Source organism: Vicugna pacos, chromosome 7 (assembly GCF_048564905.1).
Source record: "Vicugna pacos chromosome 7, VicPac4, whole genome shotgun sequence".
Classification (NCBI taxonomy): domain Eukaryota; kingdom Metazoa; phylum Chordata; class Mammalia; order Artiodactyla; family Camelidae; genus Vicugna; species Vicugna pacos.
The window spans coordinates 826,749-850,475 of NC_132993.1; the positions used below are offsets into that span (position 1 = coordinate 826,749).

The following is a 23,727-nucleotide window of genomic DNA, read 5'->3' on the forward strand; positions in this document are numbered from 1 at the left end:
GGGCATAGGGCCCCGTCCTCTTCCCTCCAGGAGCACCTGGGACCTAGCAGGGGCGGGGCAGCTGCCAGGAGGCAGAGCTGGCCCAGGGAGGAGGGACCCGGGATCTTCAGGCAGTAGCTCTCCTTGACATTTTTCTTTGACCTCGAGTAAATTCCAAGCGCGCAGCTGGGGGCAGCCAGGCAGGCCCCGTTCCGCTCCCCTCCCGGGCTGAGCGCATCACGGGTCACAGTGACCCTCGGTTTCCAGCAACGACGACCCAGCCGGCCTGGCGGCTGCGCCTAACCTATCCAGCCTCCCTGGGAAGTGCTTCGGCGCGGCCTCAGGTGAGCGCCCAGCCAGAGTCTCTCCTGCCGCCTCAGACCTGGGCCAGGGTAACGTATAGGCACCGCCACCGGCCTCCTCCGTGGGGCTCATGCGCGTTCACGGCCTCTCACCTAGAACCGAGTGATAACCAGGCTGCGTTTGTGTCCCTTGCCGGGTGAGCCAGCGAGTGCCCAGCGCGGCAGAACCCCGCGCCCAGCCGGATGGGGCCTCGCTCCGAGTCTTGGTCCCCTGCGCGCGTGCGGCCGCCTGTCGGGTGCGCACGGAGCTGTCTGCCACACACCGAGACACTGCGTTCCCTCGGAGCCAAGCTGCTCACCGCATGCGTGTGCGCTTCACGTCGCCGGGCTGGAAGGTTCGGGAAGTCCCTGTTCCCAGGCGCAGTCAGCCACGTGGGCGCGCGGGGTCCTCCCGACGCCTGGGCGGGACCCTCTAGGTGGGGGCGCGGGGACGCGCCCGGGCGGGGGGGGGGGGCATGTGGTGACGGCCAGGCGGGCGGGGCGGGGTGACAGCAGGACACCCCCTCCGTCGGCCGCGCCCCCTCCTTTGTTGTCCTCTCTGCTCGGTCTGCCGAAGCTCGGAGCGGCTCCGGGGCCCGGGTGTGGATTTGGGCCTCTCTCCGGGAGCCGAGGGGACAGTTGAGGGGGATGGGGGTCTCCGGCGGCACGGGAACCCGGGCGGCGGCCGGCCTGGACAGGGGAGCGTCCTGGGCGGGTCTGGACAGCCCCCCGCCCGGCCCCGAGGGCGTGGAGAGGGGCGTGCTCGCCCTCAACGCGCCGCGGGCGGACGGGCGCGAACCACCGCACGGCCCGGGAGCCGGGAAGGGAGGCGGGGTGCCGGGCGCCCTCCCCGCCCGCGCGGGTCTCCGAGGCCTCGGTCGGCCCCTCGTGCTTATTTCTGTGGCTTTGGCTCTCGGCGCGGTCGGGGACCGGGTGCCGAGGGGAGCAGGGCAGCGGGGATGGGAGCCGGCAGCCTTTGGGGTGACTTCTTTCTGGAAGCGGCTGTGTGGGCCGAGGAGAAAGGGGCGAGGGGAGGGGGGAGAGGGGACGGGGAGGGTCTCCCGCCGCTCCCTCCGCGCCCAGGGTCGGCCCGGCCCGGGGGGCTCGGCGCCCCGCTCCCCCTACCCAGCCGATGCGTCCCGGGCCCCTCCCCCCGCCCCTCCCTCCGCGCCGCCCCCCGCCCCCCTCCTTCATCCCTCCCGCCGCTGGCGAACCTGCCGTCCTCTCGGAGCCGCGCATCCAGGCAAGAAAATCCGGCGTCTTTTCTCATTTCACCCGCGTTTCCATTAACCCAGTCCCGGCACCAGCTAATCCGCGGCACCGAAGGCAAAAGGAGGCTAATTAATGACCAGCTTTTCCAGTCAAGACCGGCGATAATTGCTTTGGTGGCCTTTATGATTACAAGATAAAAATGGCCCGGCCTGACATAAGAGGCCCTGTGTACACTCGGAGACGGGAGGAAATGAAGAGTTGGGAGGCTGAATACGGAGCAGAAAATTACCAATAGAAGAGAGATAATGAATAGGCCGGCCAGGCATTCATGGGGAAAAGTCCATTTTGTCACCACGCGGAATTAGGCGGCGGAGGGAGTCTGCTAATTGCGCTCATCTTGTAGCCGCCGGCTGAGGCGGGGGCGCGCGCCTCCGTCCCCCCCCCCCCCAGCGGTCGTGGAGGGCTGTGCTGGCCGGAGTCGCTTCCGTCTTCCCCTGGCGTTTTTAATTGTTGCTAATATTCCTCATAACCAAGCTAATGAGGGCGAGCGCTCTGCAACTTCGTGCACACGGAGACTAGTGAACCGCCCAAAGGGCCTTCCCACCCCACCCCCCTGAAGCCTGAGAATCTGGTGGACGGGCTCCCTCACCTCTTACCCGCCGCATCCGCATCTGCATCCGAGAGGTGAACTCCCGGGCCATCGTGCTCCCACGTCTCGCAGCTCCTTTCAGGGGGAAAGTGCAGAGGTGCGACGTGCGGGGGTCTGGGCTGCGGGGCAGCCCCGCGTGGAGAGCGGCTCAGGTCCGCGGACTGTACCGGGGGACGTGCCTCGGAAGGCAGGCCGAGGGCCTTCCAGGGCGGCACCTCCCTGCAGTGTTACCGAGAGTATTAGCAAGACACCTCGAGCCGGGCTGGACTCGTTCCACTTCTGCTGCTGCTTTTAGCCACAGCGGCTCTGGCACCCATTCAGCACCCCCCCTCCCGCCCGCTTGCTGGTTTGCATGCTGGGTCTGGGCACCTTGCTGTGTTATTTCCCTCCCACCTGCTAAGAGGAAGGGGCGAGCGCTCCGTTTTCCTTAAGGCAGTGAATTAGCTGCCCAGTGCTGGATATTGTTAAGTTTGAGAAACAGCAGCCATAAAGCGAGGGAAAAGTGATGCCTTCAACGTGCCCTCTGAAAACATGGCGGTCTGTGGTGCGCTGCTTGGAAGGGACTCTGGCGGCGGGTCCCAGGGCTGCGTGTCTGGGCTGCCCTCCGGCCACTGCTTTGGTGCCCGCCCAGGGCTGTGCTGTGCGCAGCTTCACTTCTTAGGTTGCTGTTTGCAAAGGATGGTTTTCTGGAGCTCCTGAATCGCTGGGTACTCACATGCCCCCTCTCCCGTTCCGCAGAGAAGCAAACTCAGGCTCCTGCCTCATCAGGCAGAGCAGGACGACTCCGCCAAGTTCATCGTGCTCACCCTGGTCTCCATCGTGGCCGTCGTGGGGGTCCTCCTGGCGTCCAGCGTCTTCTACTGCCTGCGCCACAGCTCTCACCACAGGCTGAAAGAGAAGCTCTCGGGACTCGGGGGTGGCCCGGGCCCGGATGCGCCCAGCGCCTACCAGGTAAGAGGTGCCTTTCCTCAGCGCTGCCTCAGGTGCACTTGTCCTGGAGCAGACGTTGGACTCCCCTCCGGCCCCTCCCCCGGCCCCAGCAGTTCATTTATTCCTAGTTTGGGTTCTGTGATGACGATATGAAACTTCTCATTAGCATTCATGTAAATACCTGGCAGCCAGTTTTCCTGCTTTATATTAATCTTATGCTGTTCTTGGATAGTCTCGTGTTAGCTGTGAAAGCGAGTTGCTAATTAGAAATGTGGGGGGAAGTGTACGCTACATGAATTATGTATTACTTGTGTCTTCCTTAGTTTGGCCAGTATTAATTTTAAAAAAGTCAGAGTTGCAAGATAAATTGGCTGTGTAGATGTTTGAAGATGTCTCTGAAATCACTGACTTCCACGGGTCTTCTGTGCAAAGACCCTCCGACCTGCTCTGTTGCCGCCCTCACTAGTATTTGGATAAGTGAAGTAGAACGCTGATAAATGAAAAGTAAACCAATGGTGACTTCAGGAGAGCAGTGGGGGCAGCTGTGTCCTGGGGATTCGAGAGACCAGACGCACCTGGAAACACGCTGGACACCAATGAGAGTGGGAGGAAGGCAGGTTCAGACCAAACTGGACATTAAAAAAAATTGCAGAATGTGTGGAAGTTCTGCAGCAAACACTTCAGTGTTAATAACATTCTGTAATGAAAACATACCTTTGGTTGTAACAGCAGTGCAAGCCTAGAAAATATCCAAGTTAGGGCATCTGATTTAACTTAAAATATAATTTAACTCCAAGAACATTAATCACCATTTTTAAAGTTCAGTCAGTATATTTTGTAGAAGATTTTCTCCCATTGGAGTAGATTCTTTGTTTTCGCAAGTCACATGATTATGATGTGGAATATGTTATGTAAATAATGCATCATGTCTGACAGTCACATCTAAGTTAAATATTATCATTCTGTCATCCTAGTACACCGCTGGGGGAGGGGGGCTCAAGCTCTTTCTAGAACCTGCCCCCGAGGTGTGGTGAGAGGTGCCCTCCAGGAGTTGTCTGAGAGCCACCCTGACCGTGTCTCACATAAGGAGTTGGGCTATATTTATAAAATTGCTCTGCTTAAAAGAGACCAGGAGAGAGCATTTTTTTTCCTGTTTCAAAATTCTTGGTGATGGTGTTGAATGAAGAAAACTCTAGTTTTCTGGAGGAGGTCACAAGCCTGGCCAGTATGATCTTTTCTTATAAAGAAACGGCAGCTTCAAATGTGTGGGAGATGGCATTTCAGTCGCAGAGTGAGCTTAGCTTCAAAGCAAAAGAAAAATCACGTTTGAAGAAGAAGCCTGGGAAAAATGTCACATAAACTAGTAAGAAAGTAACCAGAAATCCTATTGAGCAGGGACCATCAGTGCAGGATGCCGGGTCTTCGGGGCCACGTCTGTGCCAGGACATAAATAAATTATCACACCAGTTCTGTTCCGTGTGCAAGAGACGGGAGATCATACGGGGGTAGGTTTTTAGAAAGCATAGCATCCTTTGATACACTTTGAAATTCGAATATAAAATATTGATAGAAAGGGAAGGTTGGACTTGAATGCAGAAACGGCTCATTCTGACAAAAGTGCATGTTGCAAATGCATACTTAGAACTGAGTTTGTGATAATTAACAGGAAAAAAAAGCTTCCCCGTGACAGCTCTAATTAATAGTATCTGTAATTAAAATCATGCCCTTCCAGCAGGAAAACTGTTTGAATTTCTTGGAGTGACCTTTACGCTGTCCCTCCTGGGGGCACGGTGGCTAAGTTGGTATTGATTTTATAATGAGCTCTGGTTTGTTTAATAAGAATCTGTAATCTAGACAATAAATGAAATGTGTGCTTTTCTTCAATCCAGACTAATAAAAAAGGGAGAAAGTACAGGGGAAAAAAACTTTTCCTTAAAAAATATGCAGGGAAATTTGGAAATGAGACTGTTGTAAAGATTTTCTGGTGAGCTGCATTTTGAAATCAGCGCAGAAGACCTTTGGGGGTGCTGCTTAACTAGATGTGGAGGTTTGCAGCGTCAGAGAGGACCGTCCCCTGGTGAGAGCATGGTGGCTCCGGACTGCTGTGTTATTTTGGCTTGGCTGAGCGGGGCACACTCAGCTAGTGGAGATGGGGGTTTCACGAGTTTTAGCTCTAAATTTAGCTGAGTCATGGGTTAAGGAGGGTGAAAGGATAGTTCCACGTACAGGGGTTCACGTGCGCGGATGGAGCAGGTATCAGTTCATTGACGTGTCGGGACCTTTCTAGAGCTGCCACAGACCCAAGTTTAAAAGTCTGTCTGAAAAGTTTTTTTGAGTGTTTCAAATGTAAAATAACAATTTGGGGAATAGTATCTTGTTGCTTCAATGCTTCACTTCAAGACATCGAACTTCCGCACTTCGCTAACTCTGTGACGCAGGGAGTCTGCAGACAGACCTCGTCACCCTTCTCAGCACTGGCCACGAGGAAGACCGAGCAACTTGATACAATGCTTTCTTCCTTTTATGGAGATGTGATGGAAATATTCCATTCATTCTATAAAGGTTTCTGTGTAAGTTGGGGTAGAAGTTAAGTGACCTAGAGATGACAGAACGGTGGGTGCAGAGTCATAGTTTCAATGACATCAGAGTCCGAGGTCACCCTTTAAAGACAGAACTAACGTTCTTACACGGGGAGAGTCGGTGGAGAGGGAGGCTCGGGGCTGGTGTTCTGGAGAAGGGACCGGCGCCTTCTTCCCAGAGAGTGAGCAGAGGACCCACGTGTCCCGGTTACGTGGCACAGCAGTGGTGTCGTTGCAGGACTCTTCTAGCGGGAAGGCCTCCTCTGGTTGACCCTTCATAAAGCATGGGCCGACTTAGCCCTTAGATGTGCGCCTGCTAATATCCGCGCCCTGAAGTCGCCGGCCGTGTGTGCAGGCCCCCGGTGTGTGCGTGGTCGGCGGTGTGGGGTGTGGGGGTCGCGGGCCCCCGGCCGTGCATGGTCAGTGGTGTGGGGTGAGGGGCCGCGGGCCCCCGGCCGTGCATGGTCAGTGATGTGGGGTGAGGGGCCGCGGGCCCACGGAACCCTCCTGAGTAATCGTGGGCTTTCCTTAAGTTGTTTCAACACAGTGAGCAGTTTGCAGTATTAGCTTCTCATGCAAACATGTTTACACCTTTTTCCGTTTCTCCCTGAAAATAGAACTACTTCAGAGACAGAGCTAGCATTTCAAAGTTTTCTTGGTTTACACGTGTGAGTGTGTGGGTTTTGTTTGCTTTGCCTACTGGGAAATCAGAGCTCCCTGGGTAGACGCTTGCACTTAAGCACTTAAGGAGCCGCCAGTCTCGCCAGGTTACCCGTGGACGTTCAGCTTGCTCACACGTGCCAGGGTCAGGTGTGTTAACTTTCTGAAGAACTGAAACCCACTTTTAAAGCTCATGTTTCAATGGAATACCGCCACCAAACTTTCCCCCATTGCTTTAGTGAATGTTATTTTTTCCTCCTAAGCAGATAAACATAATATGTTTGGATTAAACCTGTACTTCATTATTGAAAAAGCTAGGTTCTTTGCTTTTGGGCTTTCTCCCCCGAGTTGGCGTGTCACGCCGCATCCGTGTTACCTGCGCTCGTAAGCGCGCACGGAGGTGGCGCGTGCGCACCGGGCTGTGGTGCTGGGTGAGCAGCGCGCTGTGCACGTTTGCCGGGAGGTGTCCCACTTCTGCGGACGGTGATTGGGCAAAACTGCAGAAACAAGTCGTTAGATGGTTAGAAGACGTTCCCCGCCTTTTCCTCTCCGAGTCTCTTTGAATGTTGCATGTGTGTCTCTGAAGCTTTGATCATCTCAGAGCAGCAACTTGCGCATCCTGCCGGCCCCTCTCCCTTCCCGCGCCGGGCAGAGGCTGCTTCGGAATTTTCAGCAGGGCCTCTTTTGATAGTTTATCCCACAATACCCAGCAGGCTCCCTTGTTTTTGGAGGCTCTGGAACCAGACCTGGAGGAGGGGCGGCGGTGGGCGCAGGACCTGTAAACAGCCACCCAGCGCCCCTGCCGTTGCTGGAAGCTGCTGCTCCGATGCTCCAGCGCCTGACCGCTCACCTGCGAGCCGGGGGGGCTGGGCTGGCCACGGGGACGTGCCCCAGGCTGGCTTTGCTCCTGGCTTTTGAATTAGGGGGCCTTCTCCTGGCTGCATTGACTCTTCTCTGCTTGGTGTATCGCTGGTCGCAGAAACGTTTCCCGATTCGGGCGAAAACCTGTGACGTCACTTGCGGCTTCGTTGATCCCACCGCAGGTTCCCACGCCGGCCCTTCCTGTCTTGGTTGGCTGTGTGTCTTACAGGGCCTTTGCTTTGCTTTATGTTTAAATTTTCGAGTCAGAAGAATTTTTTTTTTTTTGGTGAGTTTCCGGTAAGCAGAATCTATCCTGCTTCAAAAATGAAACGCTGCCCTAAAATACTACCCAGCACCGTCTCCGTGTGCTGCCACCACGTCAAGCTGGAGAGCTGGGTTAGAGTTGTGCACATTCTGCCTTTGCGGGAGGAGCTGACAGCACCAGTGTCTGCAGGTGGACTTCCCCGGAAACTCTCCAGGTTCCGGCTGCTTTTGCAGGTGTGCGTGTTCCGTCTGGTCAGGTAGCAGCCAGGTGGCCTTCCTGTGCTCTGTGACCCCAGAACAGGCCTGGGCTCCCCTACACACAGTCAGTGCCACGTTGCTATCCGGGGGGTGCTCCTAGAGGCAGCCTTGCGAGAACCAAGGAAAACTTGCTCACCTTTTCAGTGAGGAGAGCGAAGGGACCCGTCAGCCCTGGGGGTGTCCGGGCCTGCTTTTCGCATCTGCGTTTGGTGTCAGGTGATCAGTATCAGAGCTGACAAGCTCGGCTGAACCTTCCAGAGATCTTTCCACTCTGGGTCCGGGCATGTTTCTGGAGAACATGAATTTGTAGCATGTTTTCCTCCTAAATCTTAAATTTTCCAGCACGCAGTTTCCAAAAGCAGCAACGACTCTCTCCTTCTCTGGTTCCTGTGCAACGTGTTTCCTCAAAAATAGCTCCTGAGATTTGGAAATAGATCTTCCAGGGGAGGCTGAAGTCTGGAACGATTGCCAGGGAAATGGCTAAGCATACAAAGGAAACATGTTGCCACCCTAATATAGCCAGGCACTCCCCCGATCAGACAGAGATAATTAGCTCAGACTTAATTAAAAATAACAGGCCACTCAATGAGATATTTGGAAAATAAAAGATTGGAACGTCTAATGCTGAGAAGCCCGGGGCCTGGAGTCCGTGGCTTCCTCCGGATGCTGAGTTACTTGCGCTGATCTGTTTGCGTTTTCGTGGCGTGGCCGTGCGTCTGGGTTTGACGTGGAGACCTGTTTCTCAAGGAAGGCCAGGAAGCTGGGAAGCGTCTTCCCTCTTCTGTGTCTGTGCCGGGGGCTTCTCCTGGGTTCTCTCGTCCTGTCCTAGAATGACCAAAGGGAGCACATGTCCCTGAGCGGGAGCTCCGTGTGCTCACTCGGCTGCCAGGTGAGGGCGGTGTGGGAGGTGGGCAGGGCAGGTGCCCCATTTACTCTGCTTCCGTCCGGGGCATGTTCTAGTCTGCTTGCCCGGCTCACTGTCTGAGTCAGAGAGCACTTCCATCCTGCCAAAGCCAGAGGGGCGCGTCTGATGGCGCCCTGCACCCAGGAAGGCTCTCTGAGCCCCCCGCCCTGGTGCCCTCATCCTCAGCCACCAGCTCCTGTGAATGATGCCCACAAAGGGGCTTTGAAAGCCTTGCCTGGCCACGCCATGTGGCCACTCCCAGCAGTCAGGGCCGCCTTATACACGTGGAGAAAGGGCATAGGAGAAGGTGTGACTTGTCCCCGGCCTGCGGGGGAGGGGGCAGAGCTGAACTGGGCATTTCAGCCCCAGACGCCCAGAGAGTGGGCCCGCTGGCTGGGGACCCTCAGCAGACGGGACAGGACCTTCTCTGGTCTCAAGCTCTGGCGGCCCCTCCCCCCCCACCCTCCTCGTGGTGACAGGCGCTGCAGGAGACTCAGGAAAGACTGACACCACGTCTCTGCTCTTGATAATTTCAAGTAGCCAAGGCGTTTGCCATAAAACCACGTGAAGCCCAGTGAGCAGCACAAGAAGCCAGCGATGGTGAAGAGGTGGCTAGTGTGGTACGGAAATCAGATAGGTTCAGGGTCACAGGGAGGAGACCTGAGCCCGCAGGTGGATGGAGGCTGCATGGGGGCCCCGGGAAGGAGGGACCTGTGGGTAGATGGGGGGACAGACATTCCAGGCAAGAGGATGGACTCAGGCACTGGGGGTCCTCACCACTGGGCGACAGACTCCACCAGGACAGGCCTAGGGAGCAGGGACCGGAGGCAGGAAAGCTGGGAGCGGCTGCAGAGACCATGCAAGGACCCCTGCCGAGATCCCAGGCAGCCTTGCAAACCCAGGCATCGGCACCAAGGACCACGGTGTCCTCTGAGGATTTCAGCTCTCCATGGGGCTGGCAGTGGCTCGTGGACAAGGCCCTTTAGTCTCCCTCACATGTGGCACTGACAGTGGCTCCGTGGACAAGGCTTTAGTCTCCCTCACATCTGGCACTGACAGTGGCTCTGTGGACAAGGCTTTAGTCTCCCCTACATATGGTGCTGACAGTGGCTCCATGGACAAGGCCCTTAGTCTCCCCCAACATTCTTCCTTCTGAGTCTCTTTCCCTCTTGCTGTGCTTTTTGCTTGTTAACTCTTTCTTTCCCGCTATTTGGACCCATGGAAGAGCCCGCGAAGCCCCCTGTCCTGGTGGCACCAGCCAGAGCCTGGGCCTGGCACCTCTCACAGCCCTGCCCTCCTCGCCACAACACAGGCAGGAAAGGGCTGGGTGCCCTTCACGGCGCTCTTGGAGGTCAGAGAAGGTCGTGGGGGTGTTGGCTCATTTCAGTTCGAAATCCTGTTTGAGGACCTGTTGCTTGTGGGGATCACGGGCTCCCAGCGGTCTTTGTTGTGGGGGCTCATCCGGACGGCTTGGCTCTGGGCCCCCAGTGTGTGCTTCTCACTCGCCTGCCTTTGTGGGGGTGCTCTCAGCCTTGGGCCCTGATCCAGAGACCTGGGCACATTTTCTCAAGCAAAACTTAGGGCAGCCAGCCTGCGGAGGAAGCAGCCGGAGACCCAGACGGTCGTGTAAAGTCGAGGACACTCTGAGGAAGGCATCTGGCGAGGTGCGGGTGTGAAGACAGGGTTCCGGCGACACTGTGGCTTCCGGGAAGGGGGTCTTCTTCACCGTCCGTCCAGGGCCAGAGGTCAGCCAAGTCAGCCCTCGGTTGCCCTCTGGAGGAAGATGGACCCGGGGTGTAGACTGGGGCCCGGGCCACCTCCAGTCCCCTCACCCACCCCACCCAGGACATATGTCTCTCCTGTCACACCAGGGCTGGGCTCGGGCGGTCCTGGGACGAGAGGGACGTGGCGGCTGCGCGGGCAGGTGCGCTTGGGGACCGGCTGCAATGGGACTGCTTCTCAGAGAAGCGAAGCCGCCCTGACATCAGGTGTGTGTGGGGAGGAGAAGCTTGAGAGAGTAAAGGGAAGTGTGAAAGATGGGTTAGACAGGGGTTTAGACCAAAACAGCCACGGGGGGAGAGGGAGCAGGACTTCTCCAGGGCAGGCTGTCGGAGGGCCAGCAGAAGTGGCAGCGGTGGTCCGCACCGAGTGCAACAGCCCCGGGCACCCTTCTTGCGGGGGGGGGGGGTCGTGTCTCTGTGGAGAGGGCGGGGTGGCCATGCAGGGCCGTCTTCGACCAGAGCCCAGCTCTCTGCACGCCGCCTCCCCCAGGGACAGCCTCCGTCTGGTGGCTGTGAGCAGACCCCGTGGGCCCGCACAGCACCCGCAGCGGGAGGCTCGGGCTGGCCCTGAGGTCGTCCACCCTGACGCGCCCTCGGTGGGCACCGGAGGACGTCTCCATGCTGAGTGGCATTATCTGCAGTGAAATGCATTAGCCTGTCAAGAATGGCCAAGCCCAGCTCTTAACCCGACACGTACCCGGCATCGAAGAGGGGCGATTACAGAAGGTGGCAGAGTGAGGAACAGCCGCTCGGGGGTGGCCCAGGCTGTCAGAGGCACATGGGAGCTGCGTATTTCGAGGGGAGAGAGTGCTAGGAAGGCAAACCGGTCAAACCCAGGGGAATCGGCAGGGGACAGCAGTTTCCAAATGTCAGAGGAGGCACATTCAGGGACGTGACAGAGGAAGACGGGCCCCAGCACGAGTCCCCGACACAGAGCAGTCGGCCCGGCGGCCGCCTCCTGCCCAGGGACACTGGGCGCTGGCGTCACCCTCCCCAGGGCCCCAGGCCCCTTTGGGCTTGGAGTTCTCCGTGGCTCCCAGCCCGTGGCCGCCCCTCGTCTTCCCAGCCCTGGCTGGCAGCTGCTCTGGGCGCGGAGTTCTGCTTGAGGGCCTGGCCTGTGTGTGGCTCCCAAACACTGCGTCCCTGTCGGCGCGTGGGTCACCCTTGAGGCACAGACACCTCAGAGAGCCTGGGGAAGACTGCACGGCTGAACTGGGAACTCTTCCAGAACATCCTTTTTCTAGAAAGCTTATTTCTCATAATGATAGAGTCACATTTTCTGAAACAACGGGGACAAGAGAACTTTACATCTCATCAGAGCGTGAATGTCAGGCCGGTTCGCACCGGTGTTAAGCACGCGCCTGAGACAGGCAGCTCTGTGGTGGCCCACAGGGAGCCTGGGAAGGTCAGGGAGGGCTTCCCAGAGGAGGTGGGGAAGGGGGCTCAGAGGGGGAGAAACACAGGCAGGTGCCCGGGAGAAGATGGAACCGATGACGCCGTAAGTCTGGGTGGCAGACGGAGAAGTCTTCTTGGAGCTGAAGCTCACGCTGAGGAGAGAGAGACGTTTGGGAAGAGCTGAGCCCAGGTCTGGGAGGGTCTTGGATGCACAGATGAAACGGAGGGAATTCCAGGAACCAGGCGGAGAGTCCTCTTACTTGTGCCAGGCCAGTCTGTGCCGGCCTTCGTCGTTCTTCAGGAGGGCCACAGCCACGGTGAGAGACACCACGGAACAGCGTTTCTCTTCTGCGTCGAACCGGCTGTTCTTAAGTCTGCACGGGGGTGTTCTTCTTTGGGAATCTGGGGGTCGTTTTTCCGTCAGCAAGAGCGAGACACTCACCGGAGGCCCTCCGGTGCGGGCGGCGACAGTTGTGAAAAAGTATGCTCTTCAGACTTGTGAGCGTGAAAAAGAAAGCAGGCGTCAAAGGAAGGCTCTGTGTGTGTGTGTCTGTGTTTAGGGTTATTTGGAGAATATCCAGGCGGTTACATTGGCAAGCAAGGCCAGATGTTTTAACCCGCACAGCTCCGTGGTGTTGAAGGGAGGGAGGGACAGGCAGGCAGGTTTACCCTTGGGTTGACTTTGTGACGTTTAATCGCAAGTCAGGTAGCTGCCGGGTTGTTCGTGCACGCAGGGTGTTAGTGTCAGTGTGAAGCTACGTGTAAACCCTCTAATTAAAGTTTAAAATTTTGGGTTTGCTTTATAGGTGAGCACTTTATCATTTGCATTTTTTTGTAAAGACAGTGAAGCCAGGGAATAACCAGGAGGGGAGTGTTCCCAGCATCAGCTCTCCCATAAACGCGCAACACACGCCCTGTGACTGGAGCCCGAGGTGCTCCTGCAGGAGGAACCAAAACATGGACTGGTGTGTGAAACGTAACAACCCGCTGGAGGGGAGTCATGCCTAGATCACGTGTTGCAGGATTTTCTCCCCCCACCCCGGCTTTCTCATCCTCTGCCACATTCAAAGAGAAGAAAAATACTGAGTTAAGTGGCCCCAAAATTTGAAATTGAAATGTGAGGGGGAAAACTGGGCAAAAACCCCAGCCGCTCTGGAACTGTGTCTCTTCTGACCTTGGACCCCGCGTTTCCCAGTGATGGCGGTGACACGGGCGTTTTAATTCTGCGCTGGCTCCTCGGCTCCTGGGAGCCCCTGTCCAGAGGTGGGTTTCTTTGGCACACCTTGAGTCTGCAGGTTTCAAATCAACTCCAAGCAGGGCAGCAAACAGAGCTGAGGCCCTGCGTGTGACAAATGGCCCTTGTCCCCCGGCCAGCAGTGTCCCAGGTATCCACTTGCTCTCGGATCCTCTCCGGGCACCTCCTCCCAGCCCTCAAAGCCCTTCCGGCCTGAGATGCAGGACACCCCCTAGCTGGCTTGACTCGAAGGCCGATGCAGACGCCCATGTCCCGTGGGAGCTCCGCCCCGCTCCCTCTGGGCGGGAGGTGGCGGCTTTCAGAAGCTCCCGCAGGCTCAGAGGGCAGAGCCTGCCCTGCTCAGCTGCAGAGGTGGAGCAGAGACAGACCAGGAGTGACTTGGCCGCGGCCACCAGCGCGTCAGCGGCAGAGCCACCAGACCCGTTGTCAGAGATCCGTGTGCCCCGCAGCCGGTTGCAGTTCCCAGCAGATCTCCGGGGAGGCACTGGGCCCCGTGACGTGCCATTTCTGAGACCAGAGGGACAGCTGCTTCCGTGACGCCACCGCCCCGCCCCCACCCCGGCCCTGCCCTTTGGCCTGATAGGCGCTGGATGCAGAGTGGGACTGTGAATCCCTTTTGTGCTCCTGGCCGGCTCCTCCTCAGCCCAGGGAGGTCCCCTGTGTGCCCCTGCCTCTGGGCCTTTGTGCAGCCCTCGCTTCCCACCCTGAAAGCCCTCCAGCCCTGCTTTATCCGCAGAGCAACCCATCTGTCAGCTGGCCCAGACCCCCTCTCCGCCCGCCTCCCGGCCCGGCACAGGGCCCTCCCGTCGAACCCTCCTGCCATCCTCGCATCGCCCTTCGCGTCGGGAGCGATGGCTGTGGCTGAGAGAGACCTGGGCTGGGGACCAGGCTCACCGTCCCCACTGTGCCCTCCCTCCAGAGGAGGCGTTTCTGAAATGCCAGGTCTGTGGGGTAAACACGCAGCACCAGGGGGGCCCTCCCCATGCTCCGTGAAACCTCGTCAACACGTTGAACTGAGGTATCGGTGTGGGAAGAGCTGGAGGTGGGGGGTGCTTTAGAGCCCCCGTGAACCCGTCAGCCGAGACTGCCAGCGTGCGGGGCGGCACCCGGCCCAGAGGAGGCGCTCCGTGGGTGCTGAGGGTGGTGGATGAGGACACAGTGACGGTGGCAGTGAGGACGGGTGGTGAGGGCTCCTCATCTCTTGAGCAAGACGAGGGTTAGGAAGGCGACCAGGGCTTCCGGTAGAACTCAGCCCATGTCTGGCCCAGGCTGCTCTGAGGAGGTGGGCATCTGTCTCCGCCTGGCGTGGCCGCTTCCAGCCGCCTGCGTGCCAGCCTGGACGGCCCGGGCACACAGGTGGGGCCGCGCAGACCTCCTTCGCCCGAGTTGAGCCAGGACGTCTGACTTGGGGAACCCTTGGAACGTCAAGGTCGGGGAGTCGTCAGCTGCAGGAGTCCAGGAAGCTTCCGGTTGTGCCTACTGCGTTATTTGCCCATCGCTGGTGGCCCGGCTTGGGGAGCGGGGCTTGGCAGTGGGACTGAGACCTCCTGGGTCGGCTGGAGTGTTGCCACGGCTGCGGGTCAGACACGCCCCCTCCCACGTCTCCAGTTCCAGCTTTCAGCTGAAGCGTTAAAGGTCGTTACAGAAGCCACGTCAGCGACAGTCGGGGGAGAAAGAAGATGCCTGTTGAGCTGTGTGGTTCCTCCCTGCGCTTCCATTTTCACAACTCTGTCCTGATTTGCCCCGGGACTTATCAGGAGCAGAGCACGTGAGGAAGAGGAGTGTGTGTCTGGTCTGCAAGGACTGACAGGCTTTGGATGAGGGGCCGGCCTGCGCCCCAGCGGGGGCGTGAGCTGCGTCCTGGAGGAGGCGGAGCGCGCTCAGTAACGTGCCCTCTGAGCCCCACTTCGGGCAGCGTGCCAGCCGCAGAGTCTGTGAGGCCGAGGGCTCTCCTGCACTTCACAACCATGGAGAATGATGGCCCCTCCGAGCCGTCCACGGGGCTCCCAAAGGATGTCACAGCGCTGCCTCGTCTGCGCCTCCGGCAGCAGGACCTGACTCCAGCTCCCCCCGCCGCACCTCCTGCGTCACCTCGGCTGCTGCCCGGGGCCCTCGGTCCCCCAGGGGCTGCTGCAGGCAGTGATGCCCACCAGCCAGCTGGCACCTACTGAAGCCTCCGTGGATCTGTGCTGGGCATGAGGGAGCTGGAAAGGGACTTCTGTCTTCGAGCTTGGGAGGCAAGAGGTCGCTAACATGAAGACGGCCAGAGACCAGGACAGGACCGGCTGGGGGAGCCTGGCTTGGGGGCACGGGCAGGGCGGCAGGGAGGGCGCGGACGGGGCGTGGGGCTGGGGGGGGCGCTCTGTTTGCTCTGACTGCAGTCGGTTCCAGACTTCGAAGAGACTTGAAAATCATTTTCACTTCTTAGTTAAAATGTGTCTGTATCTTTAACTGTTATTTTGAGAAAACATTTGCAGAATGGGAACGATCACTCCATGCTGCTCAGTAAACACTGCTGGTGGTGGAGCGTCTCGGGGACTTTACTGACGTTGTGGGACCTGGGTTATTAAAATAACGCAGCTGCATCCGACCAGAAGAGCATGGGTTTGCAGCCGAAGCTGTTGTTGGGGTGTCGGGGGCTGGGGGGCGCCGCGTCCCTAGTTAAAGCTCTGGGACCCACCTTAGGATTCCGTCTGCAGAGGTGCTTCTCCCCGTGGGGGGTGTGCACGTGTGTGCGCACGTGAGTGTGCCGTCCCGCCCTGGAGACGTAAAGGCCGTCTGAGCATCGCTGAGCAGCCGGGCGGGGGTGGTGAGACTGTCCGGGCGAGCGTTGCTGACTTCGCTTCACGAGTCAGTGAAAGGGAGGCGGGGCTGAGGACCGAGGCTCCGCCCCGGGGACAGGTGCCGGGCTGGCCTGGGTGAGGGCCGGTCACCTAGGGCTTAGCTCTGGCTCTGCCCTCCCGGGAGGAGGAGGCAGGTTCCTCTGCTTCTCCCTCAGCGATGGCCGTGGCCCTGTGCCCCTCAGCCTCCCCCGAGGCGGCACGGGCCCCCGGAGCCGGGAGCGCCCACCCAGCGCACACAGCCCACGCCCGTTTCCACTTCCCAGAGCAGCACTAATCAGACGAGCCATTTACGGTGAGAACATCTCCCTGAAATAGCTCCCGTAAACCAAGCCGTGAGTCACCGCTTGTGGGCTCAGAGCAGCCCAGCCGGCCCGGGAGGGGCAGCTCCTTCCAGGTCGCAGCCGCTCGAGGCCGGCCGGCCGGCCGCTCAGACGCCGCTCTGCTGGCCCTTCTGTGCTTTTTCTTGACGAGGCAGTGCTGGCCTCTGCCTTCCCAGGCCTTTCACTCCCGTTTAATCATACCAAGTGTAAACCTGCCTGGTATTGTTTTTTATTACAACCGTTCACGCCTGCTCCACTTAGAAAATATAAGTAAAAAATAAGGGGAAGCCTGCACCCCTCCCCGAGCGGAGCCCTTCCACGTGGCGTCGCAGGGGCCCTGCTCTCTCAGGGTGTGGGCTCTACGTCCAAGCTTCTGTGGGGGCCTCCCTGTGCCCCCAGGCCCTGTGGCCGCCTGCTCGTGACGAGGCGGGCGGCCTCCTCCTCCTCTGTGGGGTTGGGGTGCCTCTGCCCCCCTGTTTTCACCCTGCTGGGCTCGGGCCCCGCCCCAGGGAGCCCCCCCTTGCAGCGCGTTCTCGGGGGTTTGTCCTGTCCACGGAGTGATTGCCCCCGCCCCCGCACACCCTAATGAACCCATTTCTCTTTCTCCCAGGCTTTGTGCACCCCTCCTTCGTCTGGCCCTGTTGCCACTAATTACGTCCCCAAATAACCCTAAACCCCGGCTGCCTTTGTGTGTGCTCTCCGGCGGGCCCGCTTTGTTCCTGTTGTTCCTTGAAAGGTACAAAGGGGTTTTTCTCAAGCCGTTGGCGGCCTGTCTCCTTCGGCGGAATCCAGGGACGGCGGGTCTTTTCTCTTGGGGTGAGTCTCGCTCGGCAGCGACAGCCGGAGAGGGGACGTTTGCGTTATTACGTGTATGCGTGGATTTCTGCCTCAGAATCCTAGTCGACGCACTCAGCAAATTGTGTTACAAAGACGTACAAAACACCTCGAGACGCTGCAGAGACGCCCAGGGCCTGTGCCCTGCGGTTCTCCAGAAAGGAATGACTGTGGCTCGACACGCAGTGTGTGCCCATGTTTTCTGAGCCTGGGTCCTCGCACCCTAAGGACTCCCTCTGAAACTCGGAAGCTCTTGTGTGGAAGCACGTCCGGTGCTGCCCTGCTCTGCTGACCGGGCCCCGGGCAGGGGGCGACCGGGCTCAAGGCCTCCGGGTGGCCAGTGAGGCTGCGTGTGCTGCTGGGGTGACTCTGATCACCACGCCCCTTGGCCCCGGACAGGTCGGAGGCAGCGGCGCCAGGATGGGCGTTTCCTGTCTTCTTGTTGGAGAGTCGGTGCCCCTCTTAGCTTTCCTGGCAGGTGAGGAGCCATTTGGATCTGGTAGAACAGCGGGACACAAGCCTCACACGTCTGGTCGCTTTGCGACGGAACATTTAAGTTTAGGGGCTGAGGGAATGCTGCTTCCTTCTTCTTGGAAACTTCCAAGCTCCGATTTCCCCAGGAAGGGAGCGGAGAGATTCTTGCTCAAGACAGTGGTGGTCGGCAGACAGGGCTCCGCACGGCCCTTGGTGGCGCAGTGCAGCAGGCAGCGGCCCGTGTGGATCAGGGCCCCTCGGGTGTGGTGTCCTGACTCCCGTGTCCTCCCCCGTCTGCAGACGAGGAGGCTCTGCGGGGAGGCTGTGTCCAGCATGAGGAGGACGCTGATGGTGGCTAGATTTCGCTTCGAGCCAGCCCGAGTTCACTGCGTCACCCGTTCACTCTTAGGATCCTCCCAGCAGCTCAGCGCAGCCGCTCCACTGTTACACCCACTTCGCCGGTGACAGACTGAGGCACAGAGACTCGGGCAGCCTGTCCAGGGTCACGCAGCTCGCGAGCAGCCAGGCGCCGCTTCTGACTGGGGCAATCTGGGCCCCCCGACGCCCAGCTGCACAGAGCGGGCCTGGCTCTGCCTTCTCCACCACCGATGACTTCCTTTCCTCCGTGGGACTCCTCCCGAGACACTGGTGGCCCTGGAAGACCTGCCTCCTGAGAGGACAGGCGTCGATGTCCCGCTGTGGGCTTGCCCAGGGTCACGTCCGCCCCGTTGCACTGTGAGCGTCCCTCTCGCCCGGAGCTGGAATGGCTTGCGTCTGTTTCCCTTGGTGATTTTCTCTGCTCCTGGGAGGGTCCAGAAGCTCCGAAGAGACGGACGCCTTGAAACCCAAAGCAGCACGCCCCCCCACCCCCGCGTACATGATCTCCGCTTTCGCTGCCAGAAAACAACTTTCTGTTAATTGACACACACACCGGCTTCTCCTTTCCTGCGCTGGGATGAGAAAACAAACAGATCTGGGAGGAGGGCGCCGGCTCCCGGCCGCGGAGCTCTCGGTGCCGGGAGAGGCTCACCCCAGGTCTGCGAAGGTGCGGTTCTTGTGCTCGGCACCCGTGGCTCTGCAGACGTGGAAGGAAGCACCATTAGGGACGAATTACGTGGACGGCTGGTCGACCCCACATGAAGGTCTATGACTGGAAGATTCACTGGTTCAATCTGTCTGTCTTCTTCCTTCCTTCATAATTAATTGCCTCTTGGGCACTGAGTCCCTGGGTTGCTGCACAAAGTCGTAATTGTCTTTCTAACTCCAGGGCATCAGGCCAAGTGCTCAGGGGCAGTTTGTTGCAGCGGTGCCATCCTAGGTCGGGAGCAGTCACTGTTCCAAGTAAAGCAGAGTCAGCCGGCATCTCAACCACCTTAAAAGACTTTTTTAACGGAGGGGCTGGAAGGTGCTGCACCTTCTCGTCCTGCAAAGTGAAGACCGTTGGCCAGAAGCCTCCACCGGGCTCAGGGTGTGTGTGCCGCTGGAGGGAACCATGGCTTGACTGCGTCTGCACCTTGGCCGGCCCCTCTAGTTCGCAGGTCAGGGTTTCCGTGACCTCAGCCAGGGGGTCTGCATCCTGAGTGTAGATTCTGCCCTTCCTGCCAAACCAGGAAGAGCTCAGAACGGAAGTGGGCTGGTATCTGTCTTCCTCAGAGCATGCTTTGCAGGGTATTTGCTGTTGTCAGGTACCTTTTGCTCAAATTAAACGCCCTCCACGGATGGTCACAGCCCTGTGTTGCAAACTCACTCGACAGAACGTCACTCATAGGAGGCTGGTCTCGGCTTGTCCTCGGCGTGGGGGTCCTGTCCGGTCTTGCGTGGCCCCCTTGCAGGTTTGATAACGAATGCAGGGCGATAAACTCGGGTGAGTGCTCTGGTCTCATAGCCTTGCCCTGCAATGAGAACTAATGCTGTGAACTTGAAGTTGCATTTTAAATAAATGTTTGAGCCCAGCCCGGGGTCTCTCTCCCCCAGAGGGGTCAGTGAGAGCGTGCCGTCATCTGTCCCCGGGTGGACTGCGGTCGCCTTTCTAGGCACAGGTGACACTTCCAAATGAGGAGCACGGCTCCAGGCTGAGGCCCCGCGGGGTCACTTTCTGGTCTGGGGGCGGGAGGGTGTGGGAGCACGGGCTTCCCTTCCCAAGGGCTCGGACCAGCAGCGCACAGGACTGACAGGCTTCCACAAAACCGTGAATCCGAGCCGAGGGGCTTCAGGCCCCGTCAGCTCGTCTCCTGACCCCGGCCAGAGCACTGCTAAATCAGGCACTGTCTGCATTGTTTTCCTCTGTTCTAAAAAGAAGCTCATTTTTCCTTAGACGTTTTTAATTTTGAAGTCGCAGTACAGAGAATGGACAGCGTATAGGATTTCTATTAATAATTTACAAAGGATAATCAACCTCAGGGACCAGTTCTAAAGGTCGTGTGGTGATTCCCCGGAGATTTCTGCATCTCTTGGCTCCTGCCTGCCTCTCTGGGGACACCTGCCGGGTCCTGTGACTGTGCAGCAGGTGGGGGAGGAGGCCGAGAGGCCGTGGCAGGCGTGAGAGCTCGTGGCTCAGGTCCTCAGTGACGTGGAGGGACGGCACGCAGAATCAGCCCTGCGGTGCTGAAGACATGCGGGTTCCGAGCCCCTTCCTCAGGCAGCGGGATGGCGTGTCCCCTCCTGGTGGGCTTGTCCATCAGACTGGGGCGTGTCGCACTAAACCACTTGTGAGTGATCTCGGGCTCTGTCACAAGCCGGTGGATCGGCGCTTCTTGTGTCAACTTAAGGGAAGCAGCCGAGGGGGCGTTTGCCTGCGGCGGGTGTGCAGCCTGGCTCTCCCAGCCCTGCCTGGCGGACTCCGGATTCCATCAGACACCTCAGTGAGCCTCAGAGTACCTGAGACCCACACACAGCTGTCATCACTCCGGCTCCACAGTCCCCGATTGCTTGGCCTTGTGCCGTGGCCCAGGCACTGTTCCCACCCAGCCTCAGGTCCAAAAGACGAGGTAGGAGTGGCAGATGGAGTAGAGGCCCCCTGTGCCCACTCCTGCGCAGGGTGGAGCTCGGACCCCAGCCTCGCGGAAAGTGGCAGGCAGACCCCTGTGGACGAGCGAGCTGTGGGCTGAGGGGACTGCCTCCAGTCGGCCCAGGAAAGCTCGGCCACGAGCCAGGCTGCCTCAGCAGGGAGATGCCAGCTGCAGGTGCGCAGTTCTCCGCCACGTTCACAGCCCATCAGTGCAGGTGGGCTCCAGCCCGCACGCACACAAGAGGCCACGTCCCCGTCGGCAGGGCCTCCAGCCAGACTTGCACCTCCAGACAGTGTGGCAGCACGGCGGAGTCACACTGCCAGGAGCGGTCAGATTGCAGATGGGGGCTGGGTCTCAGCGGTGCTGCCAGCGGGGTGACACGGAGCCACGTCCCCCTGCTCACCCCCCGTGGCTCCACCCCCGGGAAGTTCTTCTCTGGCCTCAGCGGTGACCCAGCCTCAGCTCTCTGGTTCCCGCCTGCGGCTCCCCACCCACCTGGGCTCCCGTCCTAACACCCAGCAGATGTCCTTACGCCTCCTTGTCACCGTTCAGCTCTGTCTGGACTGTGAGCGCCAGCAGGTCGGGCCCCCCACCTCGGTCTCATTCACCCCAGCATTCCTGGAGTCCAGCGTAGTGTCGGACATGCTAATAACTGGACGGTGCGTGGATTCACGGTGGTAGGAGGTCGTCACCTGGGGTGTGCAGGCTCAGCTCTGAAGGCTCCTTCTGAGCACATGGTGTGATCCAGTCCTCCGGGGAGCCATGCAGTTGCTGCGGGTTCCTGTCTGAGGCACAGAGAGGATAGGTGGTTCGCCCGGGGCCACACAGCCCTGGCTGCTGCAGCCAGCTCTAGGAATCCAGCGTCTTGACTCCAGGGTGTGAGTAGGTGTGAGTCTCCTGGAAGCCGGGCGAGAACCCAGGTCACAGAGACGGGACGGTTCTCACCACAGCTCCTCTGGGGGAGCAGGTGTTCCCTGATTCTGGGACCCAGGAGGACTCTCCACCACACAGCCTTGGGGACTTGTCATGCATGTCATGGGGCGCAGGACCTCAAGGGCCCGGAATGCCGCCTCGGCGGGTGACCCAGGAGCTCAGCTGCACGGCAGCTGCTGCATCTCGGGTGTGTCACCTCCCTCCGTCCACTGGCACCAGGTCGGGCCCTCGCACGGGCAGTGGCTTCAAGCCCGGGGTTCCCACCACCGGCCTGACCCTCCTGCAGGGAGACCCGGGCTTCGCCACCTCGCACGGTCCTGCCCCCTCGTTGTTTATTTCCTGGGAACCTGTCAGCAGTCAGTTCAGAGTCAAGTGCCCACCTTAGCAGACGCACCCACTGTCACCAGTAGGTGAGAGCGTGCAGTGAGAGAGGCCTGACCCCCCGGGGTTCCCCGCAGGTGGTGGGTCTGCCAGCTCGGGAACCACCCCCCACGGAGACCCGTCCCCAGCGGCTCCCAGCCTCCGGCTCCCTCTCCCCAGTCAAGGCGCCCAGGGCTGGGTTTCCCTTGCTGTTGGGGGGTGGGGGGAACTGATTTTTCTTGGATCTTCACTGCAGCTTCCTTCTTTTTAAAACACTTTTATTTAAAAAAAAAAAATGAAGACCCACAGGGAGAATCAGGGCTCTGTAGCACCGGGTAGGGTGCGGGGCCTGGGTCCAGCCCTGGTGGGACCAGCGGGCGCCGATGTGGCCTTGGCTGCGCCTCTGAACCGGCACTGATCACCTGTCAGATGAGGAGGTTTGAGTCGGCCAGCTCTGAAATCCTGCGTCTCCTCTAGAAACATCTCTGAACTCGCCAAGCTGCCGAGACTCGATTCTGGTTCAGAGAACTGTCTTCCTTTCGTCGCTGCGGCTCCTCCGCTGTTGCTCTGGGCAACGAAGGGGATGGGGCAGCAGGCACCGTGCTGGGAGCTCCACCTGCACAGATCCTTTCCTTCTTCTGTACCGTTTTGTTACTTCCTCCTCTCAATGGGAACACGCAGGCTCGGGGACCTGGAGTGGCTCGCCCAAGTTCTCACAGAGCCTGGCCTCCCCCGGGGAGCCAGGAAGGCCGCATGCAGGCTGGGCGGTCACCAGCAGCTTCACAGGCAGCCGCCGGGCGGGCCTGGTGCTTCATTTCTCGGGGAGGAGACCTCGCACCTCAGATCCTCTTCCCCGAGGAGCCCTCTCTCGGCGGACGTGCTCTGAGCTCCCTTGGCCTCAGCTCCGTCAGACCTGTCCTGGGTGAGCTGTGTTGAACCGTAGACGTTACTGCAGAAACGTTTTTGGTGTGTTTCCCCCATTCGAGCAACGTCCCGTGTGCCTTAGTGGGAAGTGAGAGGTGGACTTGGCTCCTTGTGTCTGGGGCTCTGTGTTTTTGAGATTCTGGGAAAACATGGGTGGATTTTTCAAACAAATTTGTTGTTTAGAAACCACGTGTAATTCTGAGCGCTGGACGAGGTGGGGCAGGGAGGGGGAGGGGGAGGGGCCGGGGAGGGACGGGGGCAGGGATTGGGGGGTGGGACGCTCTCGTCAGAGACCCCACCTCACCTCACCGTTGGCCCTTTTCCATTTTCACTTGTCCTTTCCACGGTCCTCCGCAGGCACCCACACTGGTCCCTGTGACCAGTCGCTCTAGTGGGGAGGGGGTTCACGTCTGGTGGTGCCCAGCAGCCCCCTCAACGCACCCAGGCCGTCCTCCCACCTGGACAGGCCCCCGGGGCCAGCGCAGCGTCCCCAGGGAGCTCCGGGGGCCTTGCCACCCGCCCTCGGTGGCTTCTCAGGGACCTCCAGTGCTGAGGAAAGCAGCAGTCCGGGTGACAGAGGGGAAGCCCACGGAGGGTGCGGAGACCCAGCCGCCTGGGGCCGGAGGGCAGGCGGGGTGGCCCCTGGGCACGTGCGCAGCTCGTGGGCTCAGACTCTGACAGACTTCCCTCCGTGTGGTTTATTCAGAGGCTCCAGCGGAAGGCTGAGATGTTCCTATCACCGCTGATGCTCCGGAGTCGGGGGCATCCGGCTGGGTCTGGGGTGACGGGGAGGCAGCCGGAGCCCCATGTCTGGCAGCCGTGCGGGGCCGAGGGCGCGGCCGGGCCTCCCACGAGGGCTGGCTAAACGTCCCTGTGCAAGGCGGCCCAAGACTCCGCGGGGACCCGGAGGGGCTCTGTGGTTCTCCATGGGGCCGGGCCTTCAGCTCGCCGACACCCGAGCCC

General features: G+C 59.5%; 1 protein-coding gene across 4 annotated transcripts in view; it reads left to right on the plus strand.

Annotated features, from left to right (window-relative positions):
- PTPRN2 (protein tyrosine phosphatase receptor type N2) overlaps window positions 1–23,727 on the plus strand; it is a 384,695-nt gene that overhangs the window by 275,674 nt on the left and 85,294 nt on the right. For all 4 annotated transcript variants that reach the window (XM_072964044.1, XM_072964045.1, XM_072964046.1 and 1 more), the window contains exon 11: window positions 2,920–3,132. In XM_072964044.1, the coding sequence (XP_072820145.1) occupies window positions 2,920–3,132 (213 nt within the window). The remainder of the gene's footprint in view (window positions 1–2,919; window positions 3,133–23,727) is intronic.